At 35.6% G+C, this 17,711-nt stretch overlaps 1 protein-coding gene and 1 long non-coding RNA gene across 2 annotated transcripts in view; both read right to left on the reverse strand.

The window, feature by feature from the left end:
* Positions 1-17,711, reverse strand: part of LOC136973727 (uncharacterized) — a 59,089-nt gene that overhangs the window by 4,294 nt on the left and 37,084 nt on the right. The gene's annotated exons all lie outside the window — the stretch shown is intronic.
* On the reverse strand, positions 13,352-14,236 carry LOC136973832 (uncharacterized). The gene is made up of 5 exons (XM_067268613.1): positions 14,079-14,236; positions 13,930-13,997; positions 13,761-13,865; positions 13,605-13,634; positions 13,352-13,524 (listed from the first exon to the last, which is right to left on the reverse strand). Exons 1-5 carry the CDS (start codon positions 14,155-14,157, stop codon positions 13,441-13,443), a joined length of 366 nt encoding a protein of 121 aa, XP_067124714.1. The 5' UTR covers positions 14,158-14,236; the 3' UTR covers positions 13,352-13,440.

Genomic DNA, 17,711 nt, shown 5'->3' on the forward strand with positions numbered 1-17,711 from the left:
CACCACGGCAAGGTGGAGACACGACGGGGAGGAAAAATCTAACCCCTGCCTTGTTCGCGTATTCCCAACTGCCCACTGCCCGTCGGTGACCGGGAGAAAAATTCTCCCAGTCAAACCCGACGGCACAGTGCTCCAGAAAGGAGATACCTCAGGGGCACCACGAGGAGGTAAGGCTCGGAGGATTTTCGTTTCCGCTCCCATTTAGTCCGGAGAGACGCGTATTTCGTCCCTCCGCATTAAAAGAAGTCAAACAAATAAGACGCCCGATTGTTATATTTCATTCTTATTTGTATTGTCGTTTATTGTTTCGTCAATCGGTATATTGATATTTTCGCAATTTATAAATCAAATTCTTCACAATTATATTAATGTATAATTAATGAATTAAATTATTGCAGACAATTTGTAAATTCCTTCTAGCAACAACATTCTCCATTGCAACTTTTTACTTATTCTGTTTTAAATTTACATAAATTCATAAGTTAAAGATAAACATTCACTTTTTCTAAACATATTTCTTCTCATTGTCTTAATTAATGGTAACCACAAAGAGTTAATTATTTTACAGAGAAATCTTCGTTTTTGTTGTTTTGCACGTGGAACGAACAAGGGAGGATTTCCTCGTGCGAGCCTTACATTTTAATAAAGTATATATCATTCGAGAGAGGGGGGAAGTATTTTTTCTTTCTGGGCTGTTACATATAGTAGCAAGAAAGTATGGCAATCGGTCAAAGAATGACCCTTCAAGATTTTTACATTTTTGGACTCGGGGACTTTGAAATTACGAGAAATGCGAAGAAGTTCGGGGGGTCTGCATGTATGGACGTTTTTTTTTTAACTCTTTCCGCCCTGTGAAGCACTAAGAGGGCCTCTTTTAGTAGGCCCATTATGGGTTCGGCCAGGCCCACAATGGGGCGACCGGGTGGTGAGGGACGGGGCCCGACATATCCGAACGGACCACCCCCCGAAAAATTCCTGGGGATTATTCGACCCGTTCGGATTCGATCCGGGTCCCCCAGAGCGGTAGGCTGCCACCTTGACCGCTCGGCCATCCGGCCGTCTGTATGGACGTTAGTGTGTGTCGCAAGATTTTATTCATCCTGTTTGAAGCCTAATAACTCTTGCGCTTATTGTCGAAAATTTTAGAATTTTGCAGGAAGAGTTCGTGTATTACGGGAATTGATTCGATTAAATTTTGGTGGTTAAAGTTCGAGAAGGTTGGGAGATAATGGGGGTCGTGTGTATCTCCAGTAGGGTCGGACCTAATGACGATTTTACTCGTTATTAGCATTTACAGTTTTATTATTATTATTATTATTACTATTATTATTTTTGTAAAACTCATCTCTACTCTCAAAATAAAACTTTTTGCCATTCGAGGAGGTAAGGCTCGCAGGATTTTTGTTTCCGCCCCCATTTAGTCCGATGGTAAACAACGGTAAACACTCGTAAAAATCGTCGTCAGGACAGCTTGAAAAAACTAGGAACAATGGCGCCAAGGCGGTCTACAGGCTTATAAAAGTTCGGGGGGCGGTGCCGCGGGCATGTGACCTGCGGCCGGCTCTCCATTGGCCATGCGAGGGGCTAATGGCGCTTCAACTTCGCTTCCGAGGTGGAACCGCGTGGTCGGCCAGGCATGCTGCCGACCACGCGGTCCGGAACTGACGTAGGCGCATCTTTCGAGGGCTATGTCTCGCGAAGGGTCACATATAGAGGTATGATTCTTTTGACTTTTTTGCTCGCACAGGGGGATTGATAATTTGGGGGAGCCCGCCCCCTCACAAACATCTAGAATCTTGCCCATTTTCTCTTGTGTGAGAAAGGATTGGAAACATTCTTAGGAAAACTTTTCTATGAATCTCACACTTTGTGCCCTTACCGTACATTGTTCTCAACATCTGGAAACCATTAAACGCAATGTTTTCTCTTATCCGTTTAACAGAGAAAAGGAAACGGCTGTCAGTGACCCTAACTTTTGCCTTTGGTCACCGTTCAGTACCCTGCCTCCAGCACTCCCTAGATTTACTCACCGTCCACAAGGGGGCGTTATCGCCCACTTTGAGAAACGCTGTTCTAACCTAACCTAACCTATACCAGCGGCCGGATGGCCGAGCGGTCAAGGTTAGCAGCCTGCCGCCCTGGGGGACCCGGGATCGAATCCGGACGGTCGAAAAATCTCCAGGAATTTTTCGGGGGTGGTCCGTCCGGATATGTCGGTCCCCGTCCCTCACCACCCGGGCCGCCCCATTGTGGGCCTGGCCGAACCCATAATGGGCTTGCTATAAGAGGCCCTCTTAGTGCCCACAGGGCGGAAAGAGTTTAAAAAAAAAACTTAACCTAACCTATTCTAATAAATTACCATAATTATTAACAACAAAATCATTAGAATAGGTTAGGTTAGGTTAGAACGTGCGTCCCACTGTTTCCTCGCTGGAATCAGACGAGCCGCCATCTTGAGACCATAGGTAACATTAACCGAAAAATGCTTTATATAAAATTCTTAAGATTACGTTGTTTTGATAAGTAATATTATTAGAATAAACATAAACATATATTTAAAATTATTAATCTTCCACGTCTATAAAGACTTTACAACTTTTTAAAACGTAATTATTTTTATTACGTTAAAATTAATATTTGAAATTCCAGACGACGAAACGCTTAAAACGTATTTCGAAATTTCGAATGCAAATCGAATTCGATTAGAATAATTTCGGATTCAACGGCTAAGCTATAGTTTTTATACGAATAATTAGGAAAAAATAAAGAAATGGACACATCTAAACAAGAATTTAGCGAAGTAAACGACGGTGAAAGCGCGGAAGACGTGACGATTCCTCTCGGGGAGGCGAGAGGAGCCATACTCGAAGACATCGATCCCTCGACTACGGGGACATTCTGCACCATCTCCCATAAATTTGGGAAAGATTACGTCTACAGATTCAACAGAGAGAAATCGCTGTATCTGTTTGGACCCACCAACTGGATTAGAAGAATCGCCTGCTATATCGTCACTCACAAGTTTTTCGATAGATTCATCATCGTAACCGTTATTTTTAATTGCATTTTATTGGCGCACAAGTCCGATTACAATTTGGATTATTTATTTGTCTCCATTTATATTCTCGAAGTAATGCTGTATTGCATCGCTCGCGGATTTGTGGTAGGAAATTTTACTTATTTGAGATCTCCGTGGAGATGGTTCGATTTTATTATGGTCGTAATGACTACCGTAACGGTAGTCATTACCACCATAGTAGTTCGGCTTGAACGTCTTGAACGTCTTGAACGGTAGTTCGGCTTGAACGTCTTCGACTATCGGAACGAATATCTGAACGAAATAAGATCGCTGAAAGCCATTATAATTCTGAAGATAATTTCCATCATATCGGGTCTTCGCACCATCGCCATCGGAATGCTTCGATCCATTAGAGCTATGGCCGGTATCACGTTGCTTACCGTCCTTTTCGTAATAACTACCAGTCTGGTAGCCAAAGAGCTATTTATGGGAGTCCTTTTACAAAAATGCGTTTCCGACAACATCCCGTTCACTTTGTCTAACATTCAAAACAAATCGTATTGGTTGTCGGACGACGAGGAAGATCCTATCAGTTGTGGAAATATAACGGGATCTAGACACTGTCCCGATGGTTATATCTGCCTGAAAGACTCCGGCATAAATCAACCGGATTACGTACTGCATTTCGATACCTTCCTTTCCTCTGTGTTTTGCGTATTTAGCATCATTACGCTAGACGACTGGGAAAAAATTTACAAAAACATCTTTTACACGGCGGGCTCGTTCAGTATTTTCTTTTTCGCTCCGCTCATATTTTTTGGAACTTATTTCCTTCTGAATATTATGCTGGCTATTGTAGCCAGTTCGTATCAAGACATTTTGGAAGAAGAAAGAGAAGATTCCGAAATTAAAGGAAACGTAGAATATTTTCGGGAAGCGGAACAATTTGCCTTTAATCTCAATAACGTTCGACTAGTAAAATATACCCAAGCTCCTAAACGATATTCGCCGAAAAGATGCGAAACGGTTACGGTAGACGTTAGTCGACATTCGTCCGAAGACGATTTGGAAGAGATGACGAATTAGGAGCAGTCGTCGGTGGAATACGAGGTGCTGGAGAAGTTGAGTTTTTGGAGACGAGTACGAATGAAGTGTTATTCTTTCATTCATAATCCCGTGACGGAGACGTTCAGATTCTTCACTATAGTGATGGGAACACTTCTTCTGGCTTGCGAACACTACGGAATGTCCGAAACATTTCATCGTTTTCTGATCCACTGCAACCAGACGCTGACTTGCATCGCCACTTTAGATCTGTTTTTAACTATTATTGTGTACGAAGGCGGATTTGCCAACGACGGCTGGAGAGTTTTCGACGGAATAGTCGTAGTATTTAGTAATATAGAAATGTTCATATCTACGTTTCTTAAGTTAAGCGTTTTTAAATCTCTACACTTGATCCGTTTAATGAAGTTATCGCAGTCGTTAACGGTGATGAAAAAAATAGTAACCGTCATCAGCCATTCGTTGTTGTCATTGGCGGGATTGTCGTTTATCCTCTTTTTCGTCATGTACATTTTCGCCGTCATCGGTACCGGTTGGTTGAAAAAGGAATTCGAACAACACAAACAATTTTATATCGATCGATGGACGTTTCTCGATTTGTTCCATTCCCTATTGGCTATTTTTAAAATATTACTGGGCGAATGGACCGATAGTATGTACGACTGCATTACCGTAATGACGGAAAGAAAATTAATTTGTGCCACGTTAATAATTTCGTGTTTTCTCATCGGATATTTTGTCATTCTTAATCTTTTTATGGCCGTGCTATTGGGTGGATTCAAGATAGAGACATTCAAAGACACGCGAGACGAAGACACAGAAAATACGAGACAAGTGGTGAAATACCTGAAACAAAAACTAAAAAGGTTTTCGTTTTGGAGAAAGAATAAACGTCGATCGCGACGAAGAACAATCTTTGGAATCTCTGATAAAAGTATACTGGAAAAACAAATAAGTGAAATGCATTCTCTCTGTCCTCGGATAGTTCGAAATATTTCGAGAGGACTCCGTCTCAAGACAAAGTCAATAACCGAAAGTAAGTGCTTTGAAATTCTGAGTTTGATTACCATCGTGGTCAGCACAATTCCCATCTGCTTTCCTCTTTCGTCTCTACAAGCGGATTCGAAACTCTCGCGTGTTGTAGGAACGACAAATAACTGTTTTACCGCACTTTTTGTGGTAGAGACGACGATGAGAATATTTGCTCTGGACACGTGCATTTCGGGTTTTCTACTTTTTGATTTTTGTATAATGTTACTTTGCGTCATAAGCGTGTTTTTCGGAAGAATATTTGGAATTCGACTGGTTACGGTTCGTGTATTTCGACTACTGAGAATTTTGAAATCGATTCAGCGTATCACTCGATGGACAAAACTGCGGGTCGTTACAAAAGCGGTTCTTTTATCTGTCGGATCCGTATTTAAAGTACTCTTAATCTGTCTTTACATATGGTTAACATTCGCCATTCTAGGAGTACAAATATTTTCGGGAAAACTTCAGTATTGCGCGGACGACGATAAAAATAAACTCATGTCCGATGTTATAGACAAACGAACGGATTGCGACGAGAAGAACTTCACGTGGTTAACACCAAAAATTAATTTCGATCATATTGGGATGAGCTACCTAACGCTTTTACACGTGGCTTACTCGGAAAGATGGAAGGAAATCATCGAATCCGGGGTCGACTCGAACGGAATCGATAAACAGCCACACATCGAGTCGAACATTTCCGGATACATATTTTTCTTCGTATTTATTATATTTGGATCTCTCTTCACCATCAATTTACTTATCGGAATAGTCATCGACAGTTTTAACGCAATGAAGAAACAGGTGGAAACTAAGGTGATGATCGATTTGGAATTGCCGGCTCATTACATTCTTTACAAAAAATTGCTGAATATTTTAGAAAGTCGGCCGGTAAGGATCTCGGAATTTCGAACCGAGATTAGTTTTAATCAATTAATCACTGGCCAATTACACGAATCCATAGTACCTTCGTTAGTAATATTCCAGATTTTAATTTTGAGTATGCATTTTTATAATCAACCGGATTCGAGATCGGAAATCCATCGAATTTTTGAATATATGTATATTATTATTTACACCGTAGAAGCCGTAGCCAAGATAGCGGCTTTTAGATGCGAATATTTATCCAGTATTATGAATTGCGTGGACATTTTCCTACTTTCCCTGTCTTACGCCAGTCTCGTCATTAGACAAGTATTTGGATACGTGGATTTTCCTAAACTCACTACGCTATCGGTCTTTCGTATCGCCTACTTTGTGATGATGCTGGAGCACGCCAGAAACAGCGACAAAATGTATCGCCTGATGACAGCCATCGCCAAGGCCATGCCTTATTTATTGAGCATAAGTATCATCTGGATAATAGTTCTTTTTATTTACGCTATTCTCGGAGTTTCGTTTTTCGGCGACGTCCGAGGAAATACGTTTGACGGAATGTTTAATTTCAATAACGTTCTTTCAACAATTTTCATTCTTTTTTACTTGTTGACGGCTTCCGGTTGGGCCGATATTTTGGAAAATCTTACCCTCAGACCTCCGGAATGTGATAGATATTTTAATAATTTGCCATACGGTAATTGCGGAATATATATTTTGGCCATTATATATGTCTTGAGTTACATCCTGTTATGTAATATTTTTTATTCTTTTTTTTTTTTTTTTTAACTCTTTCCGCCCAGTGGGCACTAAGAGGGCCTCTTATAGCAAGCCCATTATGGGTTCGGCCAGGCCCACAATGGGGCGGCCGGGTGGTGAGGGACGGGGACCGACATATCCTGACGGACCACCCCCCGAAAAATTCCTGGGGATTTTTCGACCCGTCCGGATTCGATCCCGGGTCCCCCAGGGCGGCAGGCTGCTAACCTTGACCGCTCGGCCATCCGGCCAACATGTCTTGAGTTACATCCTAATATGTAATATAATTCTGATGAACATGTTTGTCGCCGTCATATTGGACTATTACGAAGATATGAAGCATCCGAAAGAAGTGATATCCGACATGGATTTGGACGATTTTTATAGAAAATGGGCGCATTTCGATCCCAAAGCCACTCATTGGATTCCGTTGGAGTCGTTACCCGAATTTCTAGATTCCATAATCCAGCCGTCTCCTCTGGAAACGGACAAAGCTTTTGACCCTCCCGTCCACCGAGGAAATAAAATACATTGCGTTCATTTATTGACGGAATTGATGAAACACAAAGCCAGGGAAAATGGCAAAAACGAAGAAGCGGAATGGATAATCGACCATATTTTCGAGAAATTAAACAGTAAATTTACAAAAAAGTTTAAAACTCTGAACAAATTTCCCATTATCGACAAAATGAGTATTGTCAACAGTAAACGGAAAGACGTAGCGGCTAGAACTATTCAAAGAAAATTCAGAGAATATCTAGAGAAAAATAAGTACAGAGGAATGAAATCATTTTCGAAAAGAGAAGCGGACATTTTTCTCAAATACCTGTTTGGTTCAAAACCGGATTTTACCGTTTAGTAACACGGAATTTATTTAATTGTTGAAAAATAAAAACACATTATTCTTTAAATTCGTTGTCTCGTTGATATTCTAGGATAGCAAACCGACATCATTTTAATCGAATTATAGATATCACATATAAAATTATTTATAGGATTATTGGTTTTCTGGTGTTTGCATTGCTTATCTACAAGCAGTTAATTATCGTGATACGGATAATGATGATAATTTCAAATGTTTCCGAGATTAAAAAACAAAAAAATTCATTTTAAATCGGACTCCATCGTTTTAATTAGTTTATTTTTGAGTAAATTTTGGTAGTTATAGATCATCGGGGTCGGGATAAAGGGGGTCGTGTATCGTATTTCGAGTGATGTCGGACATAATGACGATTTTCCTTGATATTAGCATTTACAATTTTTTATAAAACCAATTCCTACCCTCAAAATTAAATTTCTTGCCACTTTATTGCCCGAGGAAGCCCAGGTTACGGGTGTAAGGTTTACACTTTTTGTCCGAAATTTTTTAAAAAAATCTCCCACGTTAGATTTTGATGATTTTGGTGCATAAATGCTCGAGAAAACTCCGCCATGTGCACAAATTACATTTTGTAAAATATAATTAATTCTGAGAAAAGATATATTAAAAAAACAAAAGTGTCACCTCTTTGACGCTTAATAACAAAAATGTATTTTGACATTTTTGGGTGCTGTGTTTTGCAACATAAAGACAGACAGTTGCTTGAATTTTCGTCGAACTACGGAAAAGTTATCCGAGTTCTAAAAAAAGGAACTAGATTACGTTCTTAAGACAAACCCGAATGCCAGCTCCAATTTATCCAAGACTTTTCCCGCTTAAATGCCAACTGATTTTATTTTATTATTTTTTTATTTCTTATTTTATAGTTTAGATTACTTTGTTTATTTACTTTACTTTAGTTTAATTTAATTTCTTTATCACACTATTCTTTTTTATGTGTACTTTTCGTCATATTTTTTCTTTTCTCAACAATAAATCACTTTTAATCTTTCATACGTGACACGTTACTTCTTAAACTGCTCGCCGGGTTAATTACATCGATAAGCATCGTCTCAAGTTTCTCGATTAACCTATCCAGTAACAGTTAAAAGTATAAATAGTTTTTAATAAAATATGATTACAGATGGCTTCACTAAATGTGTCCGGGAAAGTTAATCAACTCCATTATGAATTTTACTCTAATTCTTTTTACGTTTATCAATTCGAAGTTTCTATCATTCGATAGGGATATTAAATACTTTTTAAAACTTGAGATGAAATTTTTATACACATAACCAATTACCGTAAAAATAAACAATAACAATAAAAATGACAGAAAATTCGAAATAAATCGTTGCTAATAAATGGCGGCATTTAAATATCTCAATATCTATATATTTGACCGGTTATTAAAATAATTTATTGTATGACAGCAATTTTATCATTCGAGTTCTTACCAATCGATAGTATACGGTATCTACGAGATGTCAACGTATCTTTAGACTTTGTAACAGTTTATACGAGAGTTAAAAGAAGATGCATTAGTAACGGGTGGTGCGCAGGGAATAGGAAGAGCTGTTTGCAAAGCACTGTTAAGCGGGGGATGTAAGGTAACATTTTTAAAATACAGTTTTTTAAAACGTATAGACTCATTAAGTTTCCTGCAATGTGGCAAAGATCGTGACTTTGATACTAAATATGTAACTATAATGAGTGAAATTTCGAAAAGTATGCACAAAAAATCGTTATGTTATATTAAGAGATAAATACTTCACTGTACTGATAATTTTTATTGTGTTCGATATGTATAAAATATAAATATTTATAGAAATTATAAGGAACGAATTGTAAATATTTTTCTAAGAATATAAATTGCTCTCCTAACTTCATTCAGACTCTATTAAACCGTAAGACAAAAACACCTTGATGCTGAGAACGTTTAAATTTAATCATAAACAAACGTTTTCGGCCCATTCCACGGGCCATCGTCAGGCTAACTACATTCGAATACTATTTCGAACAACCAATTTCAAATTGAAATAAACTACAAAAGAACTCACGCGCTATGCTAAACTACGTAAACTAAAACTAATATAAACAACATAGAAAATAATAAAGTAAAATATGCCAATGTTACATGTACACATTGTAAAAATCTATAGTTCCCTAGGTAATCCTTTTGCCCTATTTAATGTATTCCTGTGACTTTTTTAATTAGAAACTTCCAAGCTGACGGTAAAATCGCCGCATCCTTGTAATTTAAGCATTTTTTGGTTAAGCTGGACTTATAAATTTCACATTTTTCGGTTGTAGCTGCAAGTGTCGGCGAATGTATCGGTGTCAAGATCCTGGCCTCTTCCCATTTAACAACGGACCCCTCAGTCTGCGCCATTTTTGTACTTACTTGCTAAGACAGGAATTAGCTCTGCTTACCTCTCTATTCCCCGATAGATAAGATAGCATTTAATGGGATGTTGTATGAACTTTATGGTACATTGAAGCAGAATCTAATCCTATCCTCGTTTGCAGAAGCCATGAACATAAAAACAATGGCCTCATACCAGGCGCGGAGTACAAACTACGTTTATTAGTGCAAAAATTGACGTAAATTTCTCGTTTTTTGCTATGAAAACGCAACAAAGATACTTTTACCGGTATTTTGCGGCCTATATTGTATAAGTTCATGTCTTCAGTACGTATTCTCAACCTACCCAAAAGACCATCTTTGTGGTTTTTATTCCACAGAGGTGGCGTTTTGGGTATTTCAATCATCTTTACTAAACATATCTAAGGTTATGGTTACAATATCTGCCGAAACTTCATGGCTATCATCTTTTAGGACTTTTTGGGTGTACTTTTGATGTATTTTTCCTTCCCTGTATTGTGACACTAATATGTTTGAAAGAAGCTATTAAAAGAAAATTTCCTGGACATTATTCTCCTCTATGATAATGCCAGACTACACACAACACACCAGAATGTGGAATTGCTATGAGAGGTTTTTCGTTATCCCCATATAATTCAGATCTGACCCCTTCTCGCTTTCACTTTTTTTCTACATTTGAAGTATACTGTATATGTGGCATTATTTCGCTACTAACGAAGTGAAAGCTATTGTAAACAGAATTGATATTAATTTCAAACATATCCAAACTTCCATTCTGGCATTTTAATTGGCTTAAAAAATAATAATAATAAAACGAGGAATTATTTATTGTGACATATTCACAATGCTGGGCTGCAATTTTTAATCATATTTTAAATTTATTTAACTTAAAATATATGCTTTCCACCTCAGATTAGTAGTGGCTTGCCGCTGTTCATCATACTTTTCCTTTAACAATAGAGTCGTGCCGATCATCTATCTAACACCTTTCAAGGGAAAATTTTTGAATTGAAATTAACGTGACTTTCGGTTTGCATCTGAAGTTCATATATAATTAATCGCGCCTCCTGTCCCTAAGGTTTCCATATCTGATCTCGTCTTTCGTCTATCTAATTCCATTCTCGAGATTAAGGAAAGACAGTGGGAATTTATAGGTCTACATTTTTTTTTTTTTTTTTTTGAAATTACAGCTCAATAAGAAAAATAATTATTGTAGTTTATTTTTATGGTTATTTAATAAACATTGTATTGATTAAATATCATCAAATACAAAATATTATATGTATATATGTTTTTTTTTTGTAACTCTTGCCGCCCAGTGGGCACTAAGAGGGCCTCTTATAGCAAGCCCATTATGGGTTCGGCCAGGCCCACAATGGGGCGACCGGGTGGTGAGAAACAGGGCCCGACATATCCGAACGGACCACCCCCCGAAAAATTCCTGGGGATTTTTCGACCCATCCGGATCGATCCCGGGTCCCCCAGGGCGGCAGGCTGCTAACCTTGACCGCTCGGCCATCCGGCCGCTTATGTATATATGTTTACAGTAAAAACCCGTTTTTAGTGAAAACGCGTTTTAACTAGTTGAAACTAGTTTTTACTGGATGTCATTGTTAAAACTAGAATTTACTGCTAGTCAAAACTGAATTTGAGTTAAAACTAGTTTTAACTAGACAAAACGGGTTTTAACAAAATGGCTTAGTAAAAATCTGTTTCGACCAAGGTCATTCAGCTAACACGTTCCTATAGTGTATGATGAATTTCGTATCGCTTCAACCCTTTTCCCCCGACAGCTTGTTTACGTTTATTTTGCGATCCCTCTTAGGGCAATATAAGTCAGTCAGACGATATTATTTTAAAAGTTCACCAAAAATCAAATTATCATTATATCTATATGAAAAAAATCACTTACATTTATTAATATCTTTAGTTTTAAATACGATATTTTTCAATGCATTTTATTAGAAAAATTTATAAGAAAAAAAATAATATATATCAGAACTGACACACAAACTTGATAATTTGTAACATTTTGTGAAAATTAACATTGTCTAGTTACATAGTTGTTTGCTGGCACTGAGCCAGAAAGACGTAGAATATTGTTTTGTACAATTCGATATAACACTTATGCATGTATGTTTATTCGTTGTGAAATTATCGCACATTATATCAAACATTTGTTTGAAATCAAAATTTTATACTGCTATCAACTAATATAATGAATTATTATACTTTATTCACTTCGTATCGAACGAGATTATATCTGTTGTTAATAAATTTTACAAAAATCGATATTTACCAAAGTGACGATGAATCGGTACCCTCGAAGTTTTGCTTAAAAAGCCAGGGTACCGATCGATCGGTGCCTTCGGGGACAAAGGGTTAATTAATGTTAATAACACAGATGTGTGACCAATATTTTCAATAAATATCTTATTAAATAATACAAATGTTTTAATCCCAATCATCACTTTATTTATTTCCCCCAAACATATTTATGTAACTAAAATTAGTTTTAACTAATGTTAAAAGTTAAAAAGTTAATGTTTGATTTTAGTTTTATCTAAAATCAAGACATGTACAGCAGTAAATTCTAGTTTTAACTAGACAAAACGGGTTATAACAATGACATTCAGTAAAAACTAGTTTCAACTAGTTAAAACGCGTTTTCACTAAAAACGGGTTTTTGCTGTAACATATGCATTTATTAAGAGGTACTGTACATTGACGTAGGAATAAAAGAAATTTTTAACATTTTTTATAAAGAATTTTCTAATACTTATAAATTAGCCTAATTTTTCTAACAATGCAAAATACCGGTACTAAAATGACATTTCTACAGAAAAAAGTTTCGCATCCATTTTCAAATTTATTAAATAACATATTCAGAAACATGAATTTTAATCATTCAATTTCGAATTTCATTCTTTTTACAAGTAGGAGAGGAAAAAGGAAAAAAATAATAGAATGCTTTGAAAATCTCCACATTTGAATATACATTTGCAAGTATATCGTCGTGTTAATTTACTCCCTTTTTCCTTCTATACAGTAGTTTGGTTTGAGTAAAAGGGAAAAAAATGATGATGATAATCTGTTAGATATGCAAATAAAGATCAGCACATATAGGTCAATATGATAAAGATATATTTGAAAATAAATATTAAGTACGGAAGTGTATGCTTGTTACTTTATTATAATCTCCACATACAGTATATTAACTGACTATTGGTGTCTTGCCAGAGCTATTTCTGTTTATAGTTCTCATTTTTAAAAAACTTAATGTTGTTATTTTTTTATTTACTTTGTTATCAGTTACTAACATTTGTAAATATCATTAAAAATAGGCTTCAACACATCAAATTTGAATTTATTTATTTAATAAACAAATTAGTACATTTTATAAATTTTTTTAATGTCTGTTTCAGAAATTTTTATCAAATTTCATTATTCGTAGGACTGTTTAAAACACGCACCGAAAACGTAATCTGTTTCTCTTTCGTCATTTCTGCTCGGAGTTCCGACGTTACTCTAAAATTTATATTAAAAATAAATTATATAAATATATATTTAAAAAATTAAATTAAAAAAAGATCTATATTTTTACTTACAGATGGATAATTATTCAGACATTCTTTCATCTAGATGTGAAATAAAATTAATGTTATAGTGTTGCAATACGAATGTTCATGTTTCGGGTAAGTTTAAATTAAAAATTAAATAAATAATTGAATATTTTATAAACTTAAAAATAATTTTAATCTTACATCTTCAAGATCTATTTCTTCTGAACACGTAAAATAGGCCAGAGCGTCGTATATATTCGTTATCTCCTTCACCAGTTTGATGCAGTTTGCAATGCGTAGATAATGCTAAAAATTCAAAAAGTTACTAAAAAACACCCCAAAAATCGATTAAATCTGTTTAATTACTCACGTTTTTGTAATATCGAGGTAAATTGTTTAGCAAGCAATTCCAGAACGATAAAAGTTTCGAAGGTTGAACTGCAAGCAGAAGTATTTTTTTATTTATTTTGGATTTACTGAAATTGCTTAATATAAATAAATGTGAATATTTATACTCACTGCAGATCTTCTCGACCATTGGAATCTGCGTAGAGATGTGGATCGAAGCGAATATACATAACAGCAGCAACAATTTCATTTTGAGTTATTTACGTTACAAATGCTGTAACTAATCTATTTCCTTTGCTATTTTCTCCTCCAAGTTAATCATTTTTGATGGAAAAATCACGTGACTTATATGTTTGATAATTTTTAAAAGTACCGATCGGTATTGCTATTAAATCGTACCGTATGGATAACCTTTCCTTCTAATTTAAAAGCCCTTTATGAAATAGTTTTTATATTCGCTTTGCTGTCTGTCCATTTTGTTGTCTATTCACGAGAATTCTTGTATTAATTGTAGCCTTAAATTTTAGTTTAATAAATTTATTTTTAATTAATTATTATATGTTAAATTATGATTTATAAAAATAATAATGAACGAATAAAGAGAATATTTAAATTTTCGATAAACTAGCTCAGTAGCGGACTCGGAAGTACAGTACCTAAAGGGAAAGGTTAACTCAAAAAATAAATATATCTGAACAGTAATTGAATATTAATTACTTAAATAGTTGAATAATAATTATCTTTTATTACCACGTGCACGATGATTATATGGGAGATGCGATAAATCACCTTTGCCATCATTAATGTTTTTAAAAACAGCGTTTTGAAGTTCGAACAAATAAATTTTAATTTTTTTTGGGTGTATATCAATGGTGAAAGCGTAAACTCCTGCAACTTCCCTTGGATCTGTCATTGAGCTAATTCTACTGGAGTTTTCTAAATAGGCATACAGTATAAAAATCTTGTTACGTAGCACAAATAAGGAGTGTGCTATAGAAATGTCAGCAATTTTTTTTTTTTTTTTTACTTATGATTAAAATGAATTGAAAATTGTTTCTAATAAGCATTAAAAATTGTTTAGCAACATTAACGAGAAAAAAGTGTACTTCAACATTCTTGTTTCTCTTCTATTTGAAAATGTACTGTACTTACCCTACATGTTGAAACTAATGAAAAATTTCGATTAAAAATATCCATTTTTTTCTATTACATTTAATTCTGATCCTAATTACTTAAATAATTTAGACATTTTCATTTCAGAAAGGAAATCATTATTATTTCCTTCCTTTGAGCATTGATTTCTTATCGGAATTTCCTACCTAATTGATAAAAGCTTTTTGAACCGCTGGACAAGGAGTTTTCACAGAGTAATATATATGCGGAACAACCGACAATCATGCAACAGGCAATAATAACTGCATTGATGCTATTAAATTTTGGTGTTTAAAAGTCCAAGGGTTGGGGAGATAGAAGGGGTCGTGTCATATCTCGAGTGGAATCGAAGTTATGATTTGATTTTACTCGAAAAATTATAAATGCTAATGTATTTATTTATTTTATTTTATTAATTTTTTTTATAAAACTCTACTCTCAAAAATAAGCTTTTTGTCGTAAATCATAACGACACACATGTACGAGGAATAAGTTTATTTCAAATATTATTAACAACATTAATTTGAAATATTTTAAGACTATTAATTATTTTTATTTTATACGAATCAAAATTATCATAAAATAAAATTTATTATTTATAAATAAATAATCACGACAAATATATTTTAAAATAATATACATAAGAAAATCATTCTGCTAGGAGGCGTAAGGTGCTAGAAATTGGTAACGAGGTCTATATCAGAAGGTCAGGATACGCGTACTAGAGCCGCCATTTTGGGATTTTTTGAGTCGCATGTTTAAAACAAATTTGTACGAGCAATCAGTTTTATACGACATTAATTAAACTAATTTATGCAATTTTAGTTTAATTAATGTCGTATAAAACTGACTGCTCGTACAAGTTTGTTTTAAACATGCGACTCAAAAAATCCCAAAATGGCGGCTCTAGTACGCGTATCCTGACCTTATATAGACCTTGATTGGTAAAGGCTAAAGCATAATGGTAATTATATTTAATTTTTTAAGTAGACTTCACTTATTATACTTATTAATTACTTTGTTTAGAAGTTTAATTTTATATACACATTAAATCTAATAATAATGTTTACTATTCAATTGATGATTTAGTTCGGATTTAAAGAATAATGGGAACAATGAAATTCAGGAAAAGAAAACATTTAATTAATTATTCCATTCTGGAATATTATATTGATTTTAATCTTTCTGTCTTTAAAATAATATATAAAAATATTCGGTTAATGTTACCTTAAGTAGCCAAGATGGCGGCTCGTCTCTAATTCCAGCAAGGAAACAGTGGGACGCACGTTCTAACCTAACCTAATCTATTCTAATAATTTGGTTGCTAATAATTATGGTAATTTATTAGAATAGGTTAGGTTAGAACGTGCGTCCGTACTGTTCCCTGTCTTCTGATTAGGTAGCCAAGACGGCGGATCGGAGACAAGCCGCCATCTTGGCTACCTAAGGTAACATTAACCAAATATTCATTGGATTGTCAAAATTAATTTCATATGAAGTCTGTTGATAAATTGATCAGAGTTCTAAATAAAATCTAATGGTAAATGGTTAAAATTTTGAATAAATTTCTCACTTGAATTTCCAAAATGTTAAATGGAAGTATTGAATATTTGGAAAAATTTTTAGTTTTACAGATATTCAATGTTTTCATGTGAAATTTAAATTGTTACAAAACAGAATTTATATAAAATATGATATGAATATCAAAATAAAAGACTTGAATTATTTATTTCTTTTAATTTTTATGGATTTTATCAAGGATAAAAATAGGTTGTTTGATAAAACATTTGTGTGATGGAATACAGTACAGTAATACCTCGACTTACGCGAACCCGAAGTTACGCGATTTTCAAATCTCGTCGATTCATCTTTTGTTTGAGCGTCACGCAACTCTTGATTACTCACTCCCCCCACATTATTGTTCAGCTTACATGTTCGGACGTGTCGCGCGGAATCGACGCATAGCTACAATTTATTTTGTATTTGTCGGGATAGAATCGTGCAGGAACACGATTCCCGCCTTTTTTTTTTTTTTTTTTTTTTTGTTTCTTGTTTGTTCTTTTTTTAACTGGTAACGATCGCCGTTACAAAAAGACGGTTGAGGAAGCGACCGTTGGAGTTTGAATGAGTATCCGCTGATTGGTCGTCAGACCGTCACATCACCTGCAGAGCTCCGATAAAGCTACGACCATCGGGAATCGCTGATTGGTCGGATGGAGATTCAAGATGGCTACTCGCTAACGATTATACGTGAGCGACTGGCGCGATTTTCAATTCGTATCGTAAGGTTCTTCACCGTTTGAGTGTGATTCTCTGACTAATCGTGATCTTGAGTATTAGACGTAACAGCGATCTGTCTAACGTACAGTACTTATCTATTGAGTTTTGTTGGTTTTTGGAGTTTTGGCGCGAAACGTGCTCTCAGGCCGGTGGTCCCGCAGCGTTGGCGTTTTTCTGGATTCCTAACCAACCCATTACTCTCAGGTAGGAGCATTTTTCGGCTATCCGGTGTAGTGGTCCCTCCACGTTCGGAGATGACGTCCCCTCTGCGCGGACGTCCTCAGCCGCGTCTACCGGAAACGGCGGCGGGCTCGTTCTCGGAGGAGTTTCGATTCATCTCCCCTATCACGGAACTGGAGAAACTGGACTCCA

The sequence above is a fragment of the Centruroides vittatus genome, unplaced genomic scaffold, assembly GCF_030686945.1.
Source record: "Centruroides vittatus isolate TY-2023 unplaced genomic scaffold, ASM3068694v2 contig_329, whole genome shotgun sequence".
Classification (NCBI taxonomy): Eukaryota; Metazoa; Arthropoda; class Arachnida; order Scorpiones; family Buthidae; genus Centruroides; species Centruroides vittatus.

Excerpts from the sequence above, each read along its gene's own strand:
- LOC136973832 (XM_067268613.1), bottom strand. The coding sequence starts at position 14,157 with ATGAAATTGTTGCTGCTGTTATGTATATTCGCTTCGATCCACATCTCT. Across the intron at positions 13,866-13,929 it reads TACCTCGATATTACAAAAAC|CATTATCTACGCATTGCAAA; the intron begins GTGAGTAATTAA and ends TTGAATTTTTAG. Across the intron at positions 13,525-13,604 it reads GTCTGAATAATTATCCATCT|AGTAACGTCGGAACTCCGAG; the intron begins GTAAGTAAAAAT and ends TATAAATTTTAG.